Source organism: Chamaea fasciata, unplaced genomic scaffold, assembly GCF_029207755.1.
Source record: "Chamaea fasciata isolate MVZ Bird 193981 ecotype frontalis unplaced genomic scaffold, bChaFas1.0.hap1 SCAF_3, whole genome shotgun sequence".
Taxonomy (NCBI): Eukaryota; Metazoa; Chordata; class Aves; order Passeriformes; family Sylviidae; genus Chamaea; species Chamaea fasciata.
The window spans coordinates 68063695-68086390 of NW_027094088.1; the positions used below are offsets into that span (position 1 = coordinate 68063695).

Here is a 22696-nt window from a genome sequence, read left to right on the forward strand (position 1 = left end):
TAGGAGTGGTGTAGAAGACACAGTCTCTGCTTACACCTGACACACTTTACCTGCCTATTCCTCAGCCTCTGTGCTGTGGGAGTGTGCGTTCCTTTCAGTCAGGTACAGCTGTGTCACACAGGCCAGGCCAAACATTGTTTCTTAGACAGCAGCAGAAGCCTTTGCCAAAAGATGTGCAGCACTTACTTACCTTACTTCCCTTCCAGATGATGATATAAAAATGAGTCTGGCAATTAATATGTTTGTTTGTCAGTAAAAGCAAGCAGCCTCAGGAGCCTGTTCATAGTGGTGTTTTTCTCCCTAAGCTGGTCTTTTTGAAGGCTGAGGGAGGTCAGCATGCAGATTTCTAGTAGCAGGAATATTCTGCTTTCATCAGCTTGTATCCAGAGGGTGCAGCAGTTCATTTTCTCAAGTCCTTGCTTTATGGGCTGTGAAGAAGGCTGCCTATTCATTCATGCACGACATACCACTGTAAGCATTGCAAAACTTTTATTTTCAGTAGCTGAATCTGCTTCTGTAATATGACTCTTGAAAGACCTTGATGTGTCATTGCTACTGTCTTTAAAGATCTTTATATCAAGAGAAGGGGAATATCAAGTGTCCTTAAATTCCTATCCTTATGATTAACTTTACTGCAGAAATAAACTGATACAGGAATTTGAGCCTTGATTTTTAGAAGTATATGAAAACAGCAATGATAAGGAATAAGAAAGGGAATAATGCACTGAAACTGCTGTGGTGTGGTATTTGAAATGCATATAATTTTAAAAAATAATAGTATATATTTTACCAGTTGGTCTGTGATCTTGCATAGCTGCTGTGAGATGTATTTTCCTTTAAAATATACAACTATTCAGTCCCATTTCATCAGCTTAAAATAATCAAGTTGCAGATGATAAACAACGAGATGTTTCCGTGCATAGTCAGCTTACATTTTAAAATGGAGAATAAGGTGATGTGCCACACAGTAAAAACATGGCTGTGTTTCTTCTTGGACTAGCTGCCCAGGACAAGTCATCACTTTTGAAAGCACAGACAGTAAGGTGTGGTAGGTTTGAGCTGGATCTGTGCAAATGGGATCAGATATTTTGTGTTGTCTTTCCCAAATCACCTGCTTAGGCATTGAAGTGCATGGACCGTAACAGCACAGGTGTGACTGAAACATGAGCTGGCTCTGCATAAGCACAAGAGTGTCTTTTCACCCCACTTGAATGCCACGTCTTTGTGCCATGTCAGTACACTCAAGAGTCTGATGTAGGGGCAGGGTTTGCAGGAGCCTAGTCTAGATGCAGTAAGCTTGGTCTGGAACATAGGAAATTAAGCCTGCCTGCTTCTCTTTGTAGCTTCTAAGGTTCTTTTGGCATGGTGCCTGCCAGTTGCTTCTGTAGTAACTTGGGGCTTTTTCCTACATGAGGTATCCCTGAACCTAATATTCCAAGTAGTGGAATTCACATTGGCAAGACTATTATGAAGTTTATAGAACAAAAATAAAATGTTCTATTAAGTATTTAATTACTGAAGACCTCTGACAATTGAGCTAATGCAGAAGTGTTTGCTATTGCTGAAAGATAATAAATTTAATACCAGAAAACTGCTATTGCGTGACACCAGCGTAGCTGAGAAAATTCAAGGTTCAAGCTGGTCTTTCAGGTAGAAGTGGGAGACTGAGTGATTTTCAAATTCTTCTCCCGTTCTACCTCCTTCCAACTCCATTCCTGGGCCTTTTTCTTTCTTGTGCCATATCCTGTGTATATTGTCTTTCCTTTCTCTGAAGACTGAGGGTGAAGGTGAAGACCTCAAGGGAGGTAGGAATTCTTCAGAGACAACTTCACCACCATGACTTTGGAGCACACATCCTTACACAGAGACCTTTGAGCAAACTTAAGAGTGTTTTCTTTATTTGTAGGTCAGACAATGTCTGCCTTCATTGCAGGTTTCCACTTACTGCTACTACCATTGTATCTGGAATGTATTGTATATTCCCTTCCAGCTCACAAATAAGAAAAAGTGTGAAGTAGAATTTAGTGTTTTCTTTGGCTTCTAATTTCCATTGGGATTTGAACTGTGGACCCAGGAAATTCTGAAGTTTACGTCAGACTTTATGATTTATTTTGAAATTTTCACAAATAGGAGAAGATTGAATTTAGGCTGAGATATGACTAGAATGCAACAAATGTAGTTGGAATAATGTCAGTGTATTGGAAGTATATTTTTCTGTGTGTTAGAAAGAAAATTTGATCATTTATATGATAACATAGTTAATGGGTGAAGGTGATATCATGCAGTGCTATTTTTTCTTTAGCGGCAGGTGGACTGGTAATATTAAATAATAAATGCAGTTATATAATGATATTTGTAAAAAATATAAGCACAAGACTGTCTTTCTAAAGTGTCTAATTTAGTTAATTAATTTAATTAATTAATTTCTCTTTCTACATTTTCCCTAGGTGATACATCAGGTGTAAGTAAACATCATAGAACTCATTTGCCAGAAAATTCAAACAACGTATCTTTCACTGAATGGGAAGAAGATGAAATACCAAGGTCAGTGTCCCAGGTTTTTCTGTTGTATGCTATATGTTCCTATATACATCAACCTGCATGTAATACAGAGTTCCAGTCTCTCATGTAAAGGACCCTTAAATGTTTTATATGTTTAAAAAAAAAAAGTGATCATGTGACACAAATTATCATTATTTAGTTTGTCTATATAGTGTTGGTCACCTGATGCTTTGTGGTTTATGGTTATAAAAATCTGGCTGTGAAATAATGGGCAAAATTCAGCTTTCTGGGTTTTGGAACGATGACTCTGATGAAGAATTAAGCAGGCTTAATAGTTATAGAGAATATTTACACATAAGTTCATAGATTGTGTTTTTATAGTCATCCTTAACTACTGTGACCTCACTGGTGAGGCCGCATCTCGAACCTCTCTTTGGTTCTGGGCCCCTCACTACAAGAAGGACATTGAGTTGCCAGAGAAGGGCAATGGAGCTGGTGAAGGTCCTGGAGCACAAGTCCTGTGAGGAGCAGCTGAGGGAGCTGGGGTTGTTTAGCCTGGAGAAAAGGAGTCTCAGGGGTGACCTTATTGCTCTCTACAACTCCCTGAAAGGAGGTTTTTAGCCAAGTGAAGATCAGTCTTTTATCCTAGGTAACAAGTGGGAGGGCAAAATAAAATGACCTGATAAAGGGAGAGTAATAAATAATAATAATAAACATAATAAGCAATAAAAAATTTACATTAATTTACAATAATTAAAACAATAAACAATAAAGGTGTCGGGGGAGGTTTAGACTGAATATTAGTTTCTTCACTGAAGGGGTGGTCAAGTATTTGAATACACTGCCCAGGAAGTGATAGAATCTCCTGGAAGTGTTCAAAAAATATGTGGGTGTTGTGCTTGGGGGACATGGTTTAGCACTGCTAGATAAATAGTTGGACTTGATGGTCTTTGAGGACGTCTCCAACCTTAAATGACTCTGATTCTATGAACAGTGTGTTATTAGAGAATTTCAGTTTGTCCGTTTCAAATAGTAGCTACACAAGAAAGCGTGGAATTTTCATCTCTGTCTCCCATGCTTTTCCTTTTTCCTTTGCAGTTCCTACTGTACAGTGTGTAATTTGTAATCATTTTACTTCTGTAGTGTCCTGGTTTAGGGCAAATTTGGGAGGAAACCTCTGAACGGAGTCCCTCTAGAAATTCAAGTGGCCCCTCCCCCACCTGGTTTGGGAAAAGATTTCCTTGCAGAAAAATGGAAAAAACTGTTAATTCAACTGGCAAAGTATTCATAATTATTAAAAATAAATAAAAAATAATAATATTAAACAATAAAACCTCTTGCTGTTCTGAAGCGATGGCAAGTTCAGAAAGTCCTTGCTGTGGGGTGTAGCTTGGCTCACTCAGCCCTTTATCAGTCCCTCCAGTGCTGGGAAATGCTACGTCCTGGGCCCCAGTGGGCCGCAGATGTGAGCTCCTGGTGTTTTTCTGGGTTTTCAGTCCAGAGCGGGCTGATCAGTTCCAAGAAAAAGAAAAGCCACAGTCTGGGGAAGTCCTCTGCCTCAGCTTAAAAAAAAAAAGTCTAACTGAAAGCACAGGAGAGCTCTCTCCTGCTGTCCCTGCTGCAAACACAGTCCAGGGGCAGAATGTGGAGGAGTGAGAGCAGTTTCTGAAAACAAGCTGCGCGCTTCTTCTCTTCCCCCTGTGCTCTCGGAGGTGCAGAACTTAATATCCAGCATAAACAGAACAGACAACTGGGGATACAAGCATCATAAAGTCACCCTAGGACAAAGAAAATGGAATATTTCTGGAATTTTGGGGGTTTTGTGGGCAGAGTTGGGGAAGGAGAGTAACAGTATCTGAAGCTGCTTTGATTTGTATAGTTTATCTCCAGCAAGTTCATTCTTTTAAGCTGTTTGCTAATGCTTGGTAGGTCTTTCTGTCATCTAGTAATCTTCTCAGTCTTTGGGGGGATCCTGTCATTCTTCTGAAGAGCTTATTTGGCTCAATATTCCACACTTCCTGCTAGTGCAGAATTTGCTTCCGTGGTTGAAAGTGTGTGCATTAAACCATACTTCAGATTTTTCTAGCGTGCAAAAACATAAGCTTGTGTTGATTCCGTCTGGTTTTCTGATTCTCTTACTACGTTAAGGGGATTTTGCAACAACATTCATATGATGATTGCATTGCAGTTTTACTTTTGGTCACTTTATGTGCAGTTATTCTTGGGCTGTTTCTTCTTTTTGGCTGCATATTTCATTCACAGTCCATTTCAACTTTTAGTTGGCTTGGTTCTGCAAGCCAGCTTACTTAAACATTAAAGGTTGGATTGTAAGTTAGACCAGGGTTATCTGATGTTACTTTACATGGATCTGGGGAAGGCAGATAAAAAGAAAGCAAAGTAGTACTTCCTGGCTGTCAGAACCAGAGGGGGTTGAGCTCAGCAGAGCAGGAGCCAAGGATGTGTCCTCATGGCTGTAACCACAGATCTTCTTTCTTCCTCCTTCCACGCTTCCATATATACAGCCAGGGGTGCAGCATCTCACTCGTGCCAGTACTTCTCCAGCACTCACATATGTTCCAGAAGTGGGACATTAATAATAATGCAGAAAATACCAAGACTGTCCATTTCCCTGGTATTCATTTGCTGTACTTCTGCCAGCAGGGATTTATTTCTTGAACGTAAAGCCTGAATATTACATAATATATAATATACCACACAAATTCTCTGTAGACCATATGCAATGATAATGGTAGCTCCTGATACACTTTACAGTTTCATTTATCATGCCAATTTGGCTTGTGAGCATTTTAGGATTTATCAGTTTCTCTTCTTTCTTTTTTTCAAATTGAGAATCTTCTGTTTGCATGCATAATTTCCTATAGGATCTTTCATCCCATTTTTAAATGTCATCCTGTTTTTATTATTCCGCTTCAGAGTTATCCTGCTTTTGTTTTCTGATACTATGATCTGGTTATGTATCCAGCATGTCCACTGGCTTGCCTTATCAGCGTATTTGATTACTACACTGCTGTATTAATGAGATGTGAAGTAAGTTCAGACAGAAACTGGTCTGTGTTCAGTTCTACATGTTTTGTATCGATGCTCTGTCCTTTTTACATAACCAAGAGGAATTTCACATTTAGTTAGCTCTTAAAATACTGTGATAGATTAGGAACTCATTTATGATTCCTGCAACTGAAAATGTTTACAACTGATACTGTGTTAAATGTTCTTTTGTCTAGAAAATTATATTTTTTATTAAGGGTGTTTTAGCATAACTGTCTTCCCTGTGCTGTAGGACGTACATGCCATAGCAAAGCAACAAACCTAAACTTTTCTGGTCCTGTTTTTAGTCTGTTCTGTATCTACACAAAATTATTTGCCTGTTAAAATTTTTCCTGGATTATTTATGGGAGTTATCAACTTAAAACAGTGTTCTTGTAATCAAACCCATACTGCAGTGCCACTTTCATATTGCCTTCCTACTTCATTTCCTTTCAAATTCTGAAAATTTGCTTCTAGGTTGGCTTAATGGATCTGTAATTGTCATGATCAACCTTACTGAGGGTAAATCTGACCCAGATAGTATGAGATACCTATCCAAGGAAACATTTTAGTTTCCTGAAATGATTGTGTTTCTGTTTTTACAGTCTACAGCATTACTCAGTAGATATAAAGCTGCCTTTCTTCCTTTGTTTCTCTTTTCTTAACAAAGTATGTTCTGTAGTCCCAACGTACTTACTTGCATATCAACAGCTGTATTCATTTCTAGTTTCATGTGTAATACCTGCACAGTCCCCTCACTTGATTGTCCAGTCCTCCTCAAGTTCTGTCCAGTTCAAGTTGGGAATTTTAACTGTTTTGTGAATTGTTTAGTAAAATTTTAGTAAATTTTTTTTTTACTTACTGTAATTTTACCACTTGAACTGCTATTTTCAGTAGCATTTGGAGCTTCTTCTGAATGTCACTGAAGTTCTTAATTTCTTTGCTTTTCCTTTATATCAGATATGAAGATTGCATAAATATTTCCTTACCTTTCAGCTGTATGCTTAAGTTATTACTTGGTCTGTCAAGAAAAAGCAAGAAGGGAAAAGACAGTCAAATGTCGTTTGAGACCACAACATTTCTAGGCCTGTCTTGTATTCTTAGTACTCTGGGATGCCTATTTGGACTCATTATCCTTTGTGTACATTAAGAATACGTTTTAGAGATAGTCCAACATGTATCTGCCAAGTCCTTGCTGTAAGTGGCAGTTAACAAGTTCTCTTGTTTAACCAAGCAGTGCCAGTGACTGGGCATTTCTTGACTTTGGAACATAGTATATCACTTGGCTGAAATACAGTTCTGGATATCTGGAAGGAAATATGCAAAATTTAAAAGTCGTGTGTAACATGAGCAGCGTTTTGCATGAATAAATGCTAGTGATGGCTCCTTATTTCAAAAAACGTTTGAGAACTATTTCAAAGTTTCTTGGTGACTGAACTCCCTCTTTCATGCTAGAGAGCACCTTGTTACTCAGCCACCTACCAAGAACAGCATTCAACCCAGCCATGTCCTGTCTTGCTCCTGGCAAATCTCCAAATTATTGACTCACTGCTATGATAAGTGCACTGTGTTAAACCAGAGACGCTTTTTTTCATGTAATTCTAGAATGATGCTTTTCTCAAGTAGATAAATGTCCAAAATCTCTAGTGCCCAGGAATCCCTGATGTTGTAAGGCTTCTAGTTATAATACTTGCCAGTGTTACTGCACTGAAACCTACAAAGCCAACCCTAAAATGGGCAGCTGTCACCTAAACCTGGTAGTGCTATCCAAAACAGTTTTTGACATCAGGAGTTCTAGACATGTGACAGATTTTGTTATCCCACTCAGGCAGTTGATAATAATTGATGAAACACTTCTCTGAGTTCCATTGCGAAAACTTTCTGGTAAACATCAGACTTAAGAGTATCTGCCAGTCAAGTCTGCCACTTGGACATGATGTGTTAAAAGCAGAATGACTGGTAGAGTGCTTTTGAGAACCACTTTTTTTAAATCCTAGATTTGCTATTAGACACTAGTTCATATGAAAGTGGAGAGATCTGACAACACTTCTGCACAGTCTAGCAGATATGTAATATTGCAGATTTTTGCTAGGTTTGTGACTGTCATAATTGCTTTTCTCGCTTGTCAGCCTGTACATGTTTTTATTTAGCTATTTGATTCTTTAATATAATGTGCATATTATTTAAGTCACTTGAACATCCTGAAAACAAGGACATGTTTCCTGCCATGAACAGAGTGTGGAAAATTATTATGTCAAATTTTACAGTCCTTATCAGCACAGTTGAAGTTGAGTAACACCTTTCAGATTCTCCATGGAGCTGGTTTTTGTCTCTTGTGCTCAGTTTAACATTACAAATACCTCAGATGTGGTCATTACAGAACTTGCTTCCTTAGACTGTCATTAATATTGGTGAATTAAGATACTGAGCTTGTTGATTATTCTTCAAGGTTTTTAAGGGCTTTGATCTACCTAGCTGTTGGTAGTGAACGCTTTTTAAAAGTAGCCTTAATTCATTGCCTCAGCATCTGAGAAACCAAGTGCTGGTAGTTTCTTTGAGCACAAGTTTCATCCCAAATGATAGTTTTTATCTCAGTGGCTAGTGTGAACAAACTATTACTTTCTTCAAAAATAAGGACCATTTTCTCTGTTCTCAAAACAATGTATTTGGAGCTTTTTATACAAAAGTAGAATGGATTTGTATTGCAGTTTTCCACCTTGTGTGTAAGTATAAAAGGCAATTTAAAATGAACTGGTATGAGTATCCCAAGTAGCCTAGCCATAGCATCTCAGTGTTGTGCAACCCTGATTTATCTTGTTTCTTTGGAGAATAAATTTCTGTTCTCCTGCAGCTGGGTTGGTTCTACACTACATCACTTAACCCTGTCTTTCATATATCTGCATTACAAGTTTCATCTTGTGAGCAATTATCTCTACATTCCTTCTTACAAAACGAAACATAGATGTGGTGAAAAACTTTGCCTGGGACTTGCTAATTTGTCTTTTCTAACCTTGTTCTAATATAGTTATTCTCAAATCATGGTTTTGGCATTACCTAAACCACTGCTTTTCTTTGCAAAACTGATGCATGTGATGTGAGGCAGGTGATTAGTCTGTTGTATAAAGCAGTCTTATCAAACAGGTCACTTCTGGATATCTTCCAAGGCATTACAACTTCTAATGACCTGAAATAGTTTGTGTTTTCAATTAACTACAGCTGGGACACTAGTCAGGTGTTCTGACTTCTTCATGCTGTCTTCTCACCTGCTAGAAACAGCACTGTAGCTGCTGAAGAAATGTGTCGATCAGGAAGAATGGGAAATATGGTTACTTTGTTTATTTTCCTGATATGTTGCACGCATTTGTTTTAGGTGAGCAAAAGCACCAAACTGAACAGCTGATGAAGTTATTGCCAATACTCAGATGAAATGGTTCCCAAAGCAGCATGTAACCGTGTTAAATAACTGTACTTCAGGACAGTTTGTACTCCCCCCTCGCCACCAACATAAATTGGAATGTTTGAATGGCCAGTTAAAGCTGCTCTGCTTTCATATGCCCTTCAAGGGTTTTCCTGAAGTGGGAACAAATGACTTCTTGGCCTTTGTGGTTTACCTGAATGTTGCAGAAGCTTGTAGTGCTGCTGCCATGACTTCAACTAGTGCAAGTGTCTAGCAGCTCACCTTGACAAGGATGTTAAATGCCAAGCTAATGAACTAGTTGTATTGGGAAGACATTTTTTCAAGTCTAGCAAAGAATTTTCTCTGTGTGTCAGGTGTCTTTATTGGCTTCCACGTAAGTCTTTAGCATGTGCAGTTTTGACTGCCAGCCCTGCCTTCATCCTGAAAGTGTTAAGGGCAACTATAATGATAAATCCTAGATTTGTTTCAGAAAAGGTCTGTTATTAGCTGAGTGGTTTTAATTTTTCTAAGATGTGATGTAAATTGAAATAGTGTAGTTTTTGATAGAAAGGCTCCTCTTATCTGTTTGGTTTAGAGCCTGGGCAAAATGAGCTAGCTATTTTCCTTCAGGTTGCTCAAATTGTTTGAATGAGTTGCAGACAATGAACATGCTTCAAATTAATATTACTGTGGAAAAAATACTTAAGTACATTAACATTTACCAGTTTGTTCTAAATTCAGCAAAGTTGAATTTAGTGTTATTTTTATAGGAAAAATCGGTATTAGAGTCTCTTGTAAGCAAGGAAGCTAATTACTTGGGAAGCTCTTGGGAAATTTTGTCTCTGGTCTTGATCAGATCTCAAATCATTGGCCATACTCTTGATGGGGATGTGGAAAACCAAGACATGGCGTTGGTGTTTTTTGACAAAACATCCCAGCTAATGAAGGGAAAACAATAGAAAGCTGTCTTTGTCGGAGGAGAAGCAAATGCTTCAGTTAATGGTTTTAGTCATCAAACACACTCTTCAGAAACAGATCACTAAAACACATTTTTTCTTAAACTTTTCAAAAACTTTCCTTCTTTTTCTCCCCAAACCCCATTAGGTTTTGGGTTTTTATTGTATTTTAAAAGAGGAAATTAGTGAAAGTGGGAAGCTCAGAACTTTGATTTTGTATCCTCAAGACAAGTCAAGGCAAGTCTTCACCACATTTCTTATATCACTGACAATTCTGTATCATAGTCCCTTTTTACTTGTTCCCAGAAGTGTTTTGATTTTGCAAAGGGAGCTAACAATTCTTGCAGCCTCTTCCCTCAGTCTTGTTTCCCAGTGATCTTGCAGTTGTTTCTTACTGTGGGACCAAAATGCAAGTTTCAACTTGCCTGCAGTTCCTCTTGCTCACTGTGCAGGCAAAGCTCTGTTTGAATCCTTTGATGAAGGAACACCCAAAGTGTGTGACATGAAAAGTACGCATTTTGAGCATATTGTGGGCTTGTTTCTCAGCTGATGGCATGACTGAGAACGGAGGGACGTGATGGCAATGGATTGTCTTTAAAAGTGTGCATAGAATCATAAAATAGTTTGGGTTCAAAGGGACCTTTCCATGTCATCTAGTCCAGGCCTCCTGCAATGGACAGGAACACCTTCAACTAGATTAGGTTTCTTAGAGCCCTGTAACCTGGTATTGAATATTTCCCAGAAATGGGACTTCTCCCACCTCTTTTGACAGCCTGTTCCAGTGTTTCATCACCCTCATCATAAAAAAAATCTTCCTTTCGTGTGGTCTAAATTTACCCTCTTTCCATTTAAAACCATTACCTCATGTCCTATTGTTACAGGCCCTACTAGAAAATTGAAGAGCTTGGAGTGGATTTTCAGTGTTGGCCCTAAAAGATTTCAAAGAGTAAACAGACTTTTAAAGTAAACCTGGGAGATGGTTTCTGTTTGTTAATTCCCTTCATGGACTCCTTAAAATTTCACAGACAGCAACAGGTGAAAGGTCACTGACATTTGCAGATCTGAAAAGGCACAGCAGGAAGGTGATCAGATAATTGTACAGCAATCTTGAATCTGTTTCTGGTATTTTTAGTCTTCATCAAGCCAGTTATCCTTAGTTCAGCTTGTGTTTGGGTTGTTAATGCTCTTTCTTATTCACCACGCTAAATCAAGAAAAAACTCCAGAAAAACTAGTTGTAAATGTTAAAGTGCTCTGTGTTGTTCTGAACCGTGAATGAGAGAGAAAAATTCTTGCCACTGTGTTTTCTGGGTGCATGATTCCGCCTACACACCTGGTCCTATTGGCTGAGTTCTATAGAACATTTCATCTTGTATTTGAGGAGGAGAACATTATTGTAATTGCTTTAGTACTTGGAGTTGTCTGCCAGCTCTTTCTCTTCTCCTCACAAAACAAAAAGCTAAATCCTTTAAGTTGAAGGTACAGATTTCTTATCTAATTAAATATGAATTTGATCATTAGTTTAAGGACTTGCAGGTGAGGATGGGAACTGATAATTCTTCATTCAGTTAGTCATTCCTGCTGCCTCTGAATAATTTTAGATACTAGTCCAGTTAAAAAACAATGATGATGCATGTTTCAAACTCAGTGTATTGATAAAATTAACCTGTGGTATTTATGTTGTCACAGCTCTTTAATGTTGAAAGGTGTTGAGCCACAAAGTACCTGTGAATTGGAGGTGGATGCAGTGGCTGCTGATATTCTGAATCAGCTGGATATTGAAGGTGAAGTGTTAATAACTTTCCATGTAAAATAGTTTTAGAACAGAAACCATGTTGTCATGGTTCACTCTTCTTTTAAAGCTCATCTTAGTTAAATCACAATCCATATTTCAGTGTTAGTGAATTGTTGGTCTCCAAATTTATAAATTAAAAAAAAAAATTAACTCTGAAAGAAAAGAGGTTATTAAAAGAGTGTCTTATCAGAGCAATATGGAGATTTTTGTTAATGCATAACAGAAGGTTTCAGACCTATGGGAAATACAAAATCATATGTGTACATGTATGCATATGTATGTACGTACACCTGCATAGACATATATACTTTACTTGGTGGGAAGGCAAGAAAAAGCCAAAGATCTAGATTACAAATAGGAGATCTAGAAAAAAAAATGAAGTTATGCTTTAACTTTTACATAATACCAAATCCTAGAGTAAGGCAGGAATAACAATTAAAAAATAACAGGCTAGAATGACAAAGAGATGAAGAAGATTGTCAGAATCCAGTTTGGGGAAAGAAAGAATGCTTTGTCATTTTGGCAGATTTCCCTTCATGTATAATTGCATATTTCAGCCCAGATTGGCAGGAACCCTGGTTTGCAAGCGATATGGGAGGATGAAAAGCAGCGACGGAGACAGAAATGTGAATCTTCTCAGATTAAGCCACCTGAGTCACAAGGTAAAAAAAAAAAAAAAATTGTGCAGCTGTTAATCCAAAACTTTGAATGAGAAGCAAGCAAGAGCACAGAATTAAATTGGTGTATCAAATTTGAGGGATTTTTAAATGTACTGGTTTTTTTTCACTTCCAGGCTTACTGTTGGTCCAGGGTATGTTTTCCAATTTTGAAAGCAGGATGATGTAATCCAAAACATTCTAGGCAGAATGAATGATAATGGCAGTTAAGATTGTATGCTTTGTGATGGAAAATATTTAAATACCACCAAAACTAAATCTCTTAATCTTGAAGCTTTCCAGTGTAGTTTATGCACAAGGGCATAATTCCCATTTAATTTCTGCGGAATTATAGCTAAAGTGATATTAGATTAAAATTCTAATAAGATAGACAAATCCTTGTATTTTTATGTAAAATTCATTACAGAGGGAAGACTGTGCTCTGCAATGTAATTGCATAGTGAACAGGCTATTCGCTCTAGAACCTAGACCATATTTCTTTTGAAATATGAATGATATTTGGCAAGTAAGACAGAGGATTGCAAGGAGGAAAGAGGCTGGTTCCTGACTAAGGCAGGCTCATTTCTAATTGACTTTTTTTTTCTGTGTTTCTACGTAATGTTATTCAGGCTGCATAAGCCTGTTCTCTGATTTTTCTTGGATGCTCACCTTGGTGTAATTGCATCGTGGTTTGTAAATGCTGTTGGTACTCACAGTTACAAATGAGATCAGTGGGAGTATGTGAAGTATTTTGAAGTCTTTTTAATACACTTGAAAAGTCAGCCCTCAGATTTGGCACTGAAAATTAGCAGGCACTTTAACTTTGAGCCTTTTCCTAATAAAATCAGTAACTTTAGCTGCTCTCTGTGTTGAGAGGTCAAAGTAAAACTGAATAACAAATATTTTTCAAATTTTAAAGACCGTGGATTTGTGCCAGCAACAGAGAGTGAAAAATTTTTTCAGAAGAGACTTAAAGAAATTCTCAAGCAAAATGACTTCTCTGTGTAAGTGTTTAGCCATTTGTCATAAAATATAGTATTCTATGCAAACCTTAAATATGCATTTAAAACTTGCTTTTCAATTAACTAGAACGTTGTCAGGATCATTGGACTACAGTAATGGATCAGAGGAGTTCTCTGCTGAGCTAACACTACATTCTGAGGTACTTTCTCCTGAAGCCTTTCCGTGTACACCAGCTAATACAGTAGAAGTGCATGATGATAAACAGATAAGCAAAGGTGAGTTTTTTTAATATCCTAATTGTTTAGGCATAAATCTGTCATGGTTTGGCTGTTTATACTCTTAACAGAAGTAAGCTGGTCAAGTTGTGTTTTAGTTATGAAAAAACAAAGAGTAGTTTTGGTTTTATTTTTTATTATTGTTAGAGTAAGCCTTTCTAAAATTGCTGCAGCAAATAATGGAAATATACTTAGTTAGTAAAATCAATTCTGAAGTGGCTTGTTTTCATAATGTATTGGTGTCTCTGACTGAAGTTTTATGCTTTCTCTTTTTTTATTTTTTTTTCTTTTAAAGGCTCCCATAGGATGCCTACTGATAAAGAAGAGGAAGCACTTATTAATGAAGAAGCAATTTTAAACATTGTGGAGAATAGTCAGAACTTTCAGGCTTTGTCACAAAGACTGAATCAGACTACAGTTTTTAGTGAGTATGACTGGAAAATCTTTTCTTCTAGGCAATTTTACTGTTCCACAGTCTTTGTGTGCCCTTAGGCTACCCATCATGGAAGAAAGTAAGTAGTTTATCTCAAGGAATTTTTCAAACAGGTTGAGACTTCACACACCCATACCCTACCACCACCAAAACACACCCTATGTTTTCTAAGAAATGTCACTAGGACTGTATTCGTAGAGGCTGCTGTGTTTGACTGGTTCAGTAAGCCCTGTCCTCTTGCCAGGTCAGCTCAATGCAGTCTTTTGTGGGTATTGCTCTTTCTTATCCTCCTAGGGCTATCAGGCTAAAACTATCAGAATGAAGATGATTTTGACTCTCTGTCCATGATACTCTTGCAGTTACTGACTGCATCTTTCATACAGTTAAGGTATAAAACATGCATATGATCTGTCTTCAGAAGCTGTTTGGAGATACTGGGCAGTATTAGGTTGATAATGAGAGGCAAGTTGCAGCAGAGCATTTCCCAGAACTTTTAGATACATAGAATGGTTGAAGGCAAAGAAACGAGAAGCAAAATGTTTAAGGGGAGGAGAAAAACCACGACAGTAAAATTATGAGTGGCACAAGGGGGAAACAACCATAAAATAACTGTCTTGGTGCCTAACCCCCAACACTTGGTTTAGATAGACAAGTATCTGCCAGGGAGGGTTGGAGTCTCCCTTAAAATGTAAGCCCCTCCCCCCCTTTTCCAAATTATCATAAATTTGCAATTAAAAGGCTGTCAGGCAAAGATTTTGGGAATAGGTATAGCAGTTCTTTACTAGGGATATAAAAATACAGATGTTGTAGTAGAGAAGAATAAGCAAACAAATAAACAAACGAGAAATCCTAGAAAACCCTGACAGAGTCAGAAATACAACCTGACACCCTGTTGGTCAGGGTGTTGGAAGCAGTCCAAAGTAAGCCCTCCTGGAGTGGCAGATGTGGTTCTGTTGGAGTAGAGATGGTCCCGTTGAAGAAAAAGGGTCCAGTAATGGTGAGATGGGTCCGGTCTTCCTCCAGGGATCCGGTGGAAAAACTGGATACCTAGTGGGACTGTGTCTCCTTTTTATCTAGGTTAAGATGGTTTGGCTCCTCCTCCCTGTGTGGAGCAGCTTACAATAGTGCAGTGTAATGTGTAATGTCATTGATGAGCTCTTAATGGTCCATTAGCAGAAGACATTCCCATGGAAGTAGTGAAACAATGAAGAGAGATAAGTAGCACTCCACCATCTGATAAGTGACACTGACCCATCTGGGCAAAGATAAGCAATTCTGCTCCACCCAGATGGAATAGAATAATATGCTCTTTACAAAACCCATGACAATAACCAGTAAAGGAAACTTGTAGGAAAAACTGTGTGAGGTAGAAATAGTTCAAATACCCTTTTTTATAGATGAAAAGCACATAGTTCATGATATATCTCTATGCATGTTCTTTGGTAAACACCATGTATAATGTTAATATGAACCACGTAGTGTGGGACAGGGAGGAGTATTTAAAACCTGTAGTAGCCTCCATTTCTTTTTATACCTGTAGGGTATGAGTATGTGCCTGGTCATCATTATATGTCCGTGAGTAATACAATATACAACCTTGAAATCTTTTCCTTGCTAAGAAAGGAGGAGTAGATGAGTAGATGAAGTTAGATTAAGAGTGTAGTGCTGTTTTATTTTGCAGAGAGTAGGCAAGATTTTGATTATGGAAATTTTATAGGCAAGGATTTGGATTTATTGCAAGAACTATAAGAAATTCTGTGGGAGCTGGTAAACATGAGCAGAAGTGACTAAAATAATATGTAGGGTGTGCCTTAGGGCATATTTGAATTGCTCAACCAAATTGAAGTGTTGAAATGGTCTCGTTTTTTTCCATTGACAAAGTAATCAAATTGAGATTATATGACTTCTTCTTGTCTTTTCTTCTCTTTTCCTTTCTTGTCATGCTGATTCCTGGTGTCTTGTGTTTCTATGAGTAACATGCTGCATATTTGGGTCTCTTACGCTCCCTCATAGCCTGCACCAGTGTTCATGATTCCACTACTAGAGTTGTAGTGCCAGAGGGACTGTGAACCACATGACTTCTACTGTTCACTGTGAATTTACACCCCAAGGTTCATATTAACATGAAGTAGAGGTTGGAGTTTAATGATGAGCCTCACAAAAGGGCAAAGGAGCCAAGAACAGAAAGTATAGTTGAAAGTAGGTTAATTCAAAAACTCTGGAAAAGGGCATGGTTTCTATTGTAAAGGCTTGCATGGTATCTTGTGAAGCCTTTGCAAAATATGAAAGATGCCTTTCTCACCAATGTTGAGATCTATTTTATATAATTCTCAAGATTGTTGTAAGTCATATGATGCTTCCCAAGGAAAGAAAATAGAGATTGTAGTTCTTCAGCCAGAGAAGGAGAGAGAAGTAGCAAAGACACCTGGTAGACTGGAGGTCATAAATTGGTTGTTAGGTCTGATGATAGGTAAGTAGGAAGTGAGTGAGAAAAAATTGTGACTTGGAAGGATTTTTAGGAAAAAAAAAAAAGAGAAGGGAAGTGCATAAATTACAGTAAGCTTGGGTCAAATAAAATATAAAATTTAAGAGAGGAGTGAAATCAGGTAAACTTTCAGTGTTTAGAGAAACCTTGGAATAGAACAGATTACAGTGACATGAAAAGGGAGCTAAAGTTGAGAAGGAGCAATAGTTGGTCAAAATCAGCATCCCTTTTCACAAGATGCAGTGATTGAAAGTCCTCAAGTGATACAGAGAGAAGTGTCTAACAGAGCTAATGCAGCTGCTGAGCCAGAGAAGGCAGTGACTTCAGAAGCTTCAGAAGCTGGCACTCAAGCTGAAATTAAACGGGAGAGTGAAGCTTTACTGAATGTGAGGAGGTAATAGGAGAGTGGAAAGAGAGAAATGCCTCCACTAAATCTAGTATAATCAGAAGAGTAAGGCAGAAATAAAGAAAGTTGTCGAAGTTTTAGATACAGAACTAAGAAAGATAAACCATAAAATTTGAAAAAATAAGATACAAAAGGAGCTTTGTTTCTGTAGCATGCCTTCCCTTAGACAGTAACAAACTAGTAGATTTTAAAATGGTGAGGGGCTTTTTTGGTTTAGTTTGGTTGGTTTTGTTTTTTACTGGTAGACTGTAACTAGTCATTTACAAGTAGAACAAAATATAGATTCTACTTGTATGGGCTTTTTCTGCAGTGGGCAGTAGTGCTGATGAGGCCATGATTGATCTGTTGGCTGGATTGGAGAATGATGGATATCAGATGGGACATCAAAAAACACTCTCTCACCATCGTTCTCTTGGAAGCTGGCGAAATTCTCAGAACAGTGATGATGAAGAAAATGAGCCACAGTGTGAGAAAGAAGAAATGGAACTTAGCTTGCTAATGTCCCAGAGATGGGACAGTAGCATGGAAGAGCCTGGTCAAAAAAGGAGGTATATATTTTCTTTTCTTAATATGTTCTTTTTCTGGCAGATCTTTCTTTCCTCCCACCTTGTTATCAAGTATGCTAGGAGCCCAATGAGATGTAAAGAGGTCTCTGTTGACAGCATGGAAAAATCTGTGCGGATCTTGGGATGGAATGCAAGTTGTTTAGATCATGATATGAATCATCAGTGTTACCTGGAAATAAAGATTAAGTGTTTAGGTTTGGCCAAATGTAAGCTTCTAGTTTGCTCTTTGAGGAAAAATTAAGTAGACTTTTTGTTCTACAAGTCCAAATTCAGGAAGACCTTTAGTGGTAACTTGCTTGTAAGGTCACGCCTTGCATATGTTACAAATGTTAAGGTGTGTCTTGTTCAGCTTTTACTAAAATAAATACTCAGGAAGTATTCATATGAAGACTAACCAAGTGACCTGAGGAAAAAAATCTGTTTGTTTCCATGTTCAAAGCTTAAATCAAAACATGAATGTTGCTCACTCTGCTTGACTGCTAAAGGTCAGCAACTTCAATATATTTAAGGCCAAGATTCTTGGAACACCTTTTCAGGTTGTAATGACCTTTTGTACAGTCTGCATTGACAGGCATTGAAAGCAGCTATATCCAGTTTCTCTTGACCCCTGCTTTTGGCACACCTTTTGATACTTATAATTCTGTTTCAAGTATGAGGAACTTCACAGACATAACATTTTTATATTTGGGTTTTTTTCCTACATCAGAAATTGTAATCATACTATGTTTCAGAGAACCAGAGAGGTGTAAAAATGCTTCTATTTCCCAAAGGCACATTAAAGTTGTAACAGAACCAGAAGTTAGTTCACTAGGCTCCTAGTTCTAGAGATAATTTTCTAAAGCTGATTTTCCTATCTGACCTTTGATTTTCCTCGCAGTAGTCTGAAAAGTTGAAATTTTCATCCAAAACATTTCACATTAAACTTCAGTTTAGTGGTAGTTACTGTGAAAACCTGTATCTTGCAGAATTCATTAGCTCAGGCACAGCTCTGTATGGGCTTGACTATACAACTTCAGCAGTCAGGTAGAATCATGAAGCAATTAACTGCTTTTGTGCTGTAAAGAATCTTATTAAAAACTCAAGAGACATGATGAGCTCTCTCACAAATATCTTTTATAGGAATAATATATCTTCTGTAGGCTCATATATGCCTACACCGTAATCCCAGACAGAAAACGCTAGGGAAAATGTACGTACCATGTGCTTCCACAGGGAGTGAATTTGTGTTCAGAGGGAATTACAAATTCTGTTTCACTGAGATCTCTACAGAATTTGGACTGATTTCAGACACAAGCCATGGGTGTCCTTGCCCCCTGCATTATTCTGCTCATGCATGAAAACCAGTTTGAGTCTCATGATAGATCTGACTTTACTCTGTTCAGGTTCATTCCATGTTTGTGACTTCCTAATGCATCCTTGCATATCCATATTATGGCTTTTCTGTTACGGAATGTTTTACCAGTCTTACATTATCTCAAAAAATCTATTGAACTAATGAGGAGTAACCAACCACACCCTGTTGAGTGAATTAAATGGCTTGGGTTTGATTTGTGCTGAACTGGAGAAAAAAACCCACCAAGACCTGGACTGGTTCATGTATGGTGGTATCACGTGTGTTACATAAATTTTCCTGGAATCCAAACTGATGGGCTTGAAGGAGGAGAAATCCAAGTTACCTGCAGAAGTCATCTCCAGTCTGATTTGGTTTACTAAAATTGACAAATATTTACCGAGGATTACAGCATAATTCAGGTTGGAAGAAACATCCCTAGTTTGATATTAATTTGCATATCAAGCTGATGGCTTTGTGCTGTGCTTTTCCATATTTTGGGAACATAGAAGAGGGACAACTAAGCTTACTTAGATCATGGAGGCTGTACCTAGCTGTGCTTGTTACTTGATTCTTCAAATCATGTTTCCAGACCTGAGTGGAAATTATGTGGTCACATTTGAGCCTTTTGTTTCTGAACTAACGAATCTGTCCTGATCTAAATTAGCTCTGTGCTGACATTCAGATGTCTGGAGTGGTACCATACGTATAATTCTCACTGGTCTAACTCCAGTCATAAAAGAGTTCTAGAGTTCTGCAAAAGTTAGCTGTATTTAGATTATTGTGGATTTTCTTCCTGTAACTTCAGAACATTTATATTTATATCTTTTAAGGTATTACACAAACTTAAATAACGAACAAATTAAAAACCCCAAACTTCAGTTCCTTAGTATGTATCTGGATTTTTTTTTGTGTAGTTGCAGAATATCTTATTTCTGTTAAGAATTTTGTTCATCTCACACTTTATTTTGAAGAATAAATCAAATTCCTAAGTGGTTGTAGAGTTATACTGGAGGATTTGTTTTCTGTGGTTTTCTGTGATATTATTCCTTCCCCCATGCCCATATAAAGCATGCCACCTTAAAAACACAAAAAATTCATAACAGCTTTTCTTTGTAGATTTGCTTCTTTTTTTTTTTTTTTCCCAGTGAATTTATGTCTGTAAACATGCAGTGTAGGATAGTTAATTTAGTAAAAGCAGCTTAAGTATTAACAACAGCTGCTTCAGAATATTCAGTGAGAGGTGGAATGAAACATAAGTTTTGGTTGTGATTTATTTAAGCCTGCCAAGAGAGATAATTGTTATAATACAGTAAAGATTTCTTAACCAAAAAAGAAAAGTAAACATCTGATTGCTAACAGCTAAACTGAAGTAATTTTGCGTAGTTGGTTTAGTCTTCAATTTTCAAGCACTTTGAAGCAATGAAATTAAATCTCAGTCAGATTAAACTAAAATTAACCATCTAAATGCCTTCTCTGTATCTTAAGTCAGTGAATCCTGCTGTTTTAAATGGTTGGCTACCACTGTTGCCTCTTCAAATAGTAACACTGAATAATATTTAGACTTTCTCAGTGAGGAAGGTGACAAATTTTTTTTGTTTCCTTTTGCTCCCCCAAATTACACAGCCACATAGCAACACACTCCATTGAGTTTCATGTTCTCTGTGGCTCATGGTGTTTTCTAGTAGAAGTATTATGCATCAGTTAGTTCCTTCACTTTCCTCCAGGTCAGCTGGCAAAAATACGCATCGAAGTTCAACAGAAGAAGATTCATCTTCAGAGGAAGAAATGGACTGGAGCAGTAACAATATGCTCCTAACTAATCTCTCAATACCTCAGTTAGATGGAACTGCAGATGAAAATGGTGGTAAGTATATAGCAAATCAGCTTTGGAAGTTGAGTCATAGTTAATTTTCACATCAAATTGCTAGTTCCCAAAAGTGCTGACCATTTTCAGTCCTTGTTTCAGTTGGAAGGAAAAGTTCTCAACAGATTGCAGAAGCAGGCCCTTAACATCTTCCTGAAAAAAACAACTGTATTTTTATCTCAATGCCCTCTATGAATTACCAGAATCTGTATTTTTTATTTTATCAATGTTTCAAAAAAGGACATAGTTTAATTAGTTTTATGGAAAAAAACAAATACCATTTTAAAAGTAATGATTCTGTAGGATCATTTATCCTCCTGGGATTATTGTAAATAATAAATGCATTACTGTGTAGATTTAGATGGTTCTTTGCAAGTATTTGCCACTCATGCTAAAATATAGCAAGCCTTTGTTTGGGCCTGTGCTTCATTCCACAGATTGCATGTTCACGTTAGGGATTGCGTGAGTTAAAACTATGCAGCAGCAAAGCTGCTGCAGAAGGAACTGCCTTTCAAAATCTGTAAAAAAAAATCTGTAGAGATCTTTTGCCATCTTTATAACATGCTGTCTTTGATCAAATAACATTAGTCAACAGAATGCACACTTTGAGGTTAGGTAGATATATAAATAATATTACTTGTTTCATTAATAATGTTCAGTTGAAAAAGTGAACTATATGATCTTATGAGATTATGGATTTTAGATAACCACAGCTATTCTTTTGTGTTCAGCGTTTAAAACATAGTTAGCTTTTTCCTTTGCTTTTGTAGGTATTATGGTAGGATTAACACATGATTTGATGTACTGCTAATATGATTTGCATTTGTCAGATACACAGTTGTAATTTCCTTATTTGCCATACTTTGGTTGTAATAAGAGATGCTGCGGGCTAATGAGACTGTTTCTTCAGTAATTGTTTAAATTTAAGCATATTTTAAGTATGTGAAATATCACATGGGGAATGTCAGTTTAGAAAGTTTATTACTGTGAACTTTTACATTGATTTCTTATAATAGGAGATACAGTAAATTCAAAAGAGATCTCAGTCCAGGTTGTCTAAATTAGAAAATGCCTATCCACACATGAATCTGTGTCCATATGATCTGACTGACTGACAAGCATTTTTGCAGTTTTTATATCTGAAGAGCCCAGTATTTTCCAGGCGTTCGTTGACACCACCAAACTCCCATTTTCTGAATTTTCAATTAATCATCCTCATTTGTTCTGTGGATTCCTAACCCTCAAACACTAATAGGCAGCATCTCCCAAGCTGTGTTTCACAGCTCAGGGACTCTGTGTATGCATTAGAAAATGTTATTAGAAACAGATTGGGACTTCCTTTTATTTTTCTCAGCCAGCAGCAAATAAATTGCTAAGATGAAGGCAGCATGAATCTAAGGTAATCCCCAAACTCGTTGAGGCTTACGGTAAAGGCTAGATCCCCAGTCTAGTACATCAGTGTGCAGCACATGCTTCCAGGTCATATAGCATGTTTCTTAACTCCTATCCTCCTTCAACATTTCAGCTAAAGAGCTGGACACATGAACAAATTCCTGTGTGCCAGGTGCTCTGTGGTAGCTGCCTTTGCAGTGGCACAACCTCTGTCAAACTACTTGTTCAGCAAAATTGTGAGCAAGCACACACTTGTTAATTTGTTACCACGTCCCTGTCCATACTTATCCCACAATAAATGTGGTGAAATTTTCACTGAAAGAGATGAAAATCATCATATATACCATGTGATGAGTCTGCATAGGACAAGTTACCACAGCACCTGCTGGTCTTAGATTGTGTGGGAACATTGATACATGGATATGAATCCAGGATCTAACTAACTGGTGCAGGCCTCTTGCATGAACACCTGAATGCGTGCTGTATTGCTCTGCTTTATAGAGGTGCAGGAAATTTCCTATGTTTAGCACGTAGCACAGTTCATACAAAGCCCTTGCCATGTTGTGAGATCTACTACTTAGCTTTCTGTGGAATCACTTTTCTGCACAGGGAAGGCCATCTAAATAGGGT

At 37.6% G+C, this 22696-nt stretch overlaps 1 protein-coding gene across 1 annotated transcript in view; it reads left to right on the forward strand.

The window, feature by feature from the left end:
* The window catches only part of REV3L (REV3 like, DNA directed polymerase zeta catalytic subunit), a 115652-nt gene that overhangs the window by 47578 nt on the left and 45378 nt on the right, over positions 1-22696 (forward strand). The window contains exons 5-12 of the mRNA XM_066179405.1: positions 2448-2544; positions 11588-11682; positions 12251-12355; positions 13269-13353; positions 13439-13587; positions 13883-14011; positions 17222-17459; positions 20535-20674. Of these exons, the coding sequence (XP_066035502.1) occupies positions 2448-2544; positions 11588-11682; positions 12251-12355; positions 13269-13353; positions 13439-13587; positions 13883-14011; positions 17222-17459; positions 20535-20674 (1038 nt within the window). The remainder of the gene's footprint in view (positions 1-2447; positions 2545-11587; positions 11683-12250; positions 12356-13268; positions 13354-13438; positions 13588-13882; positions 14012-17221; positions 17460-20534; positions 20675-22696) is intronic.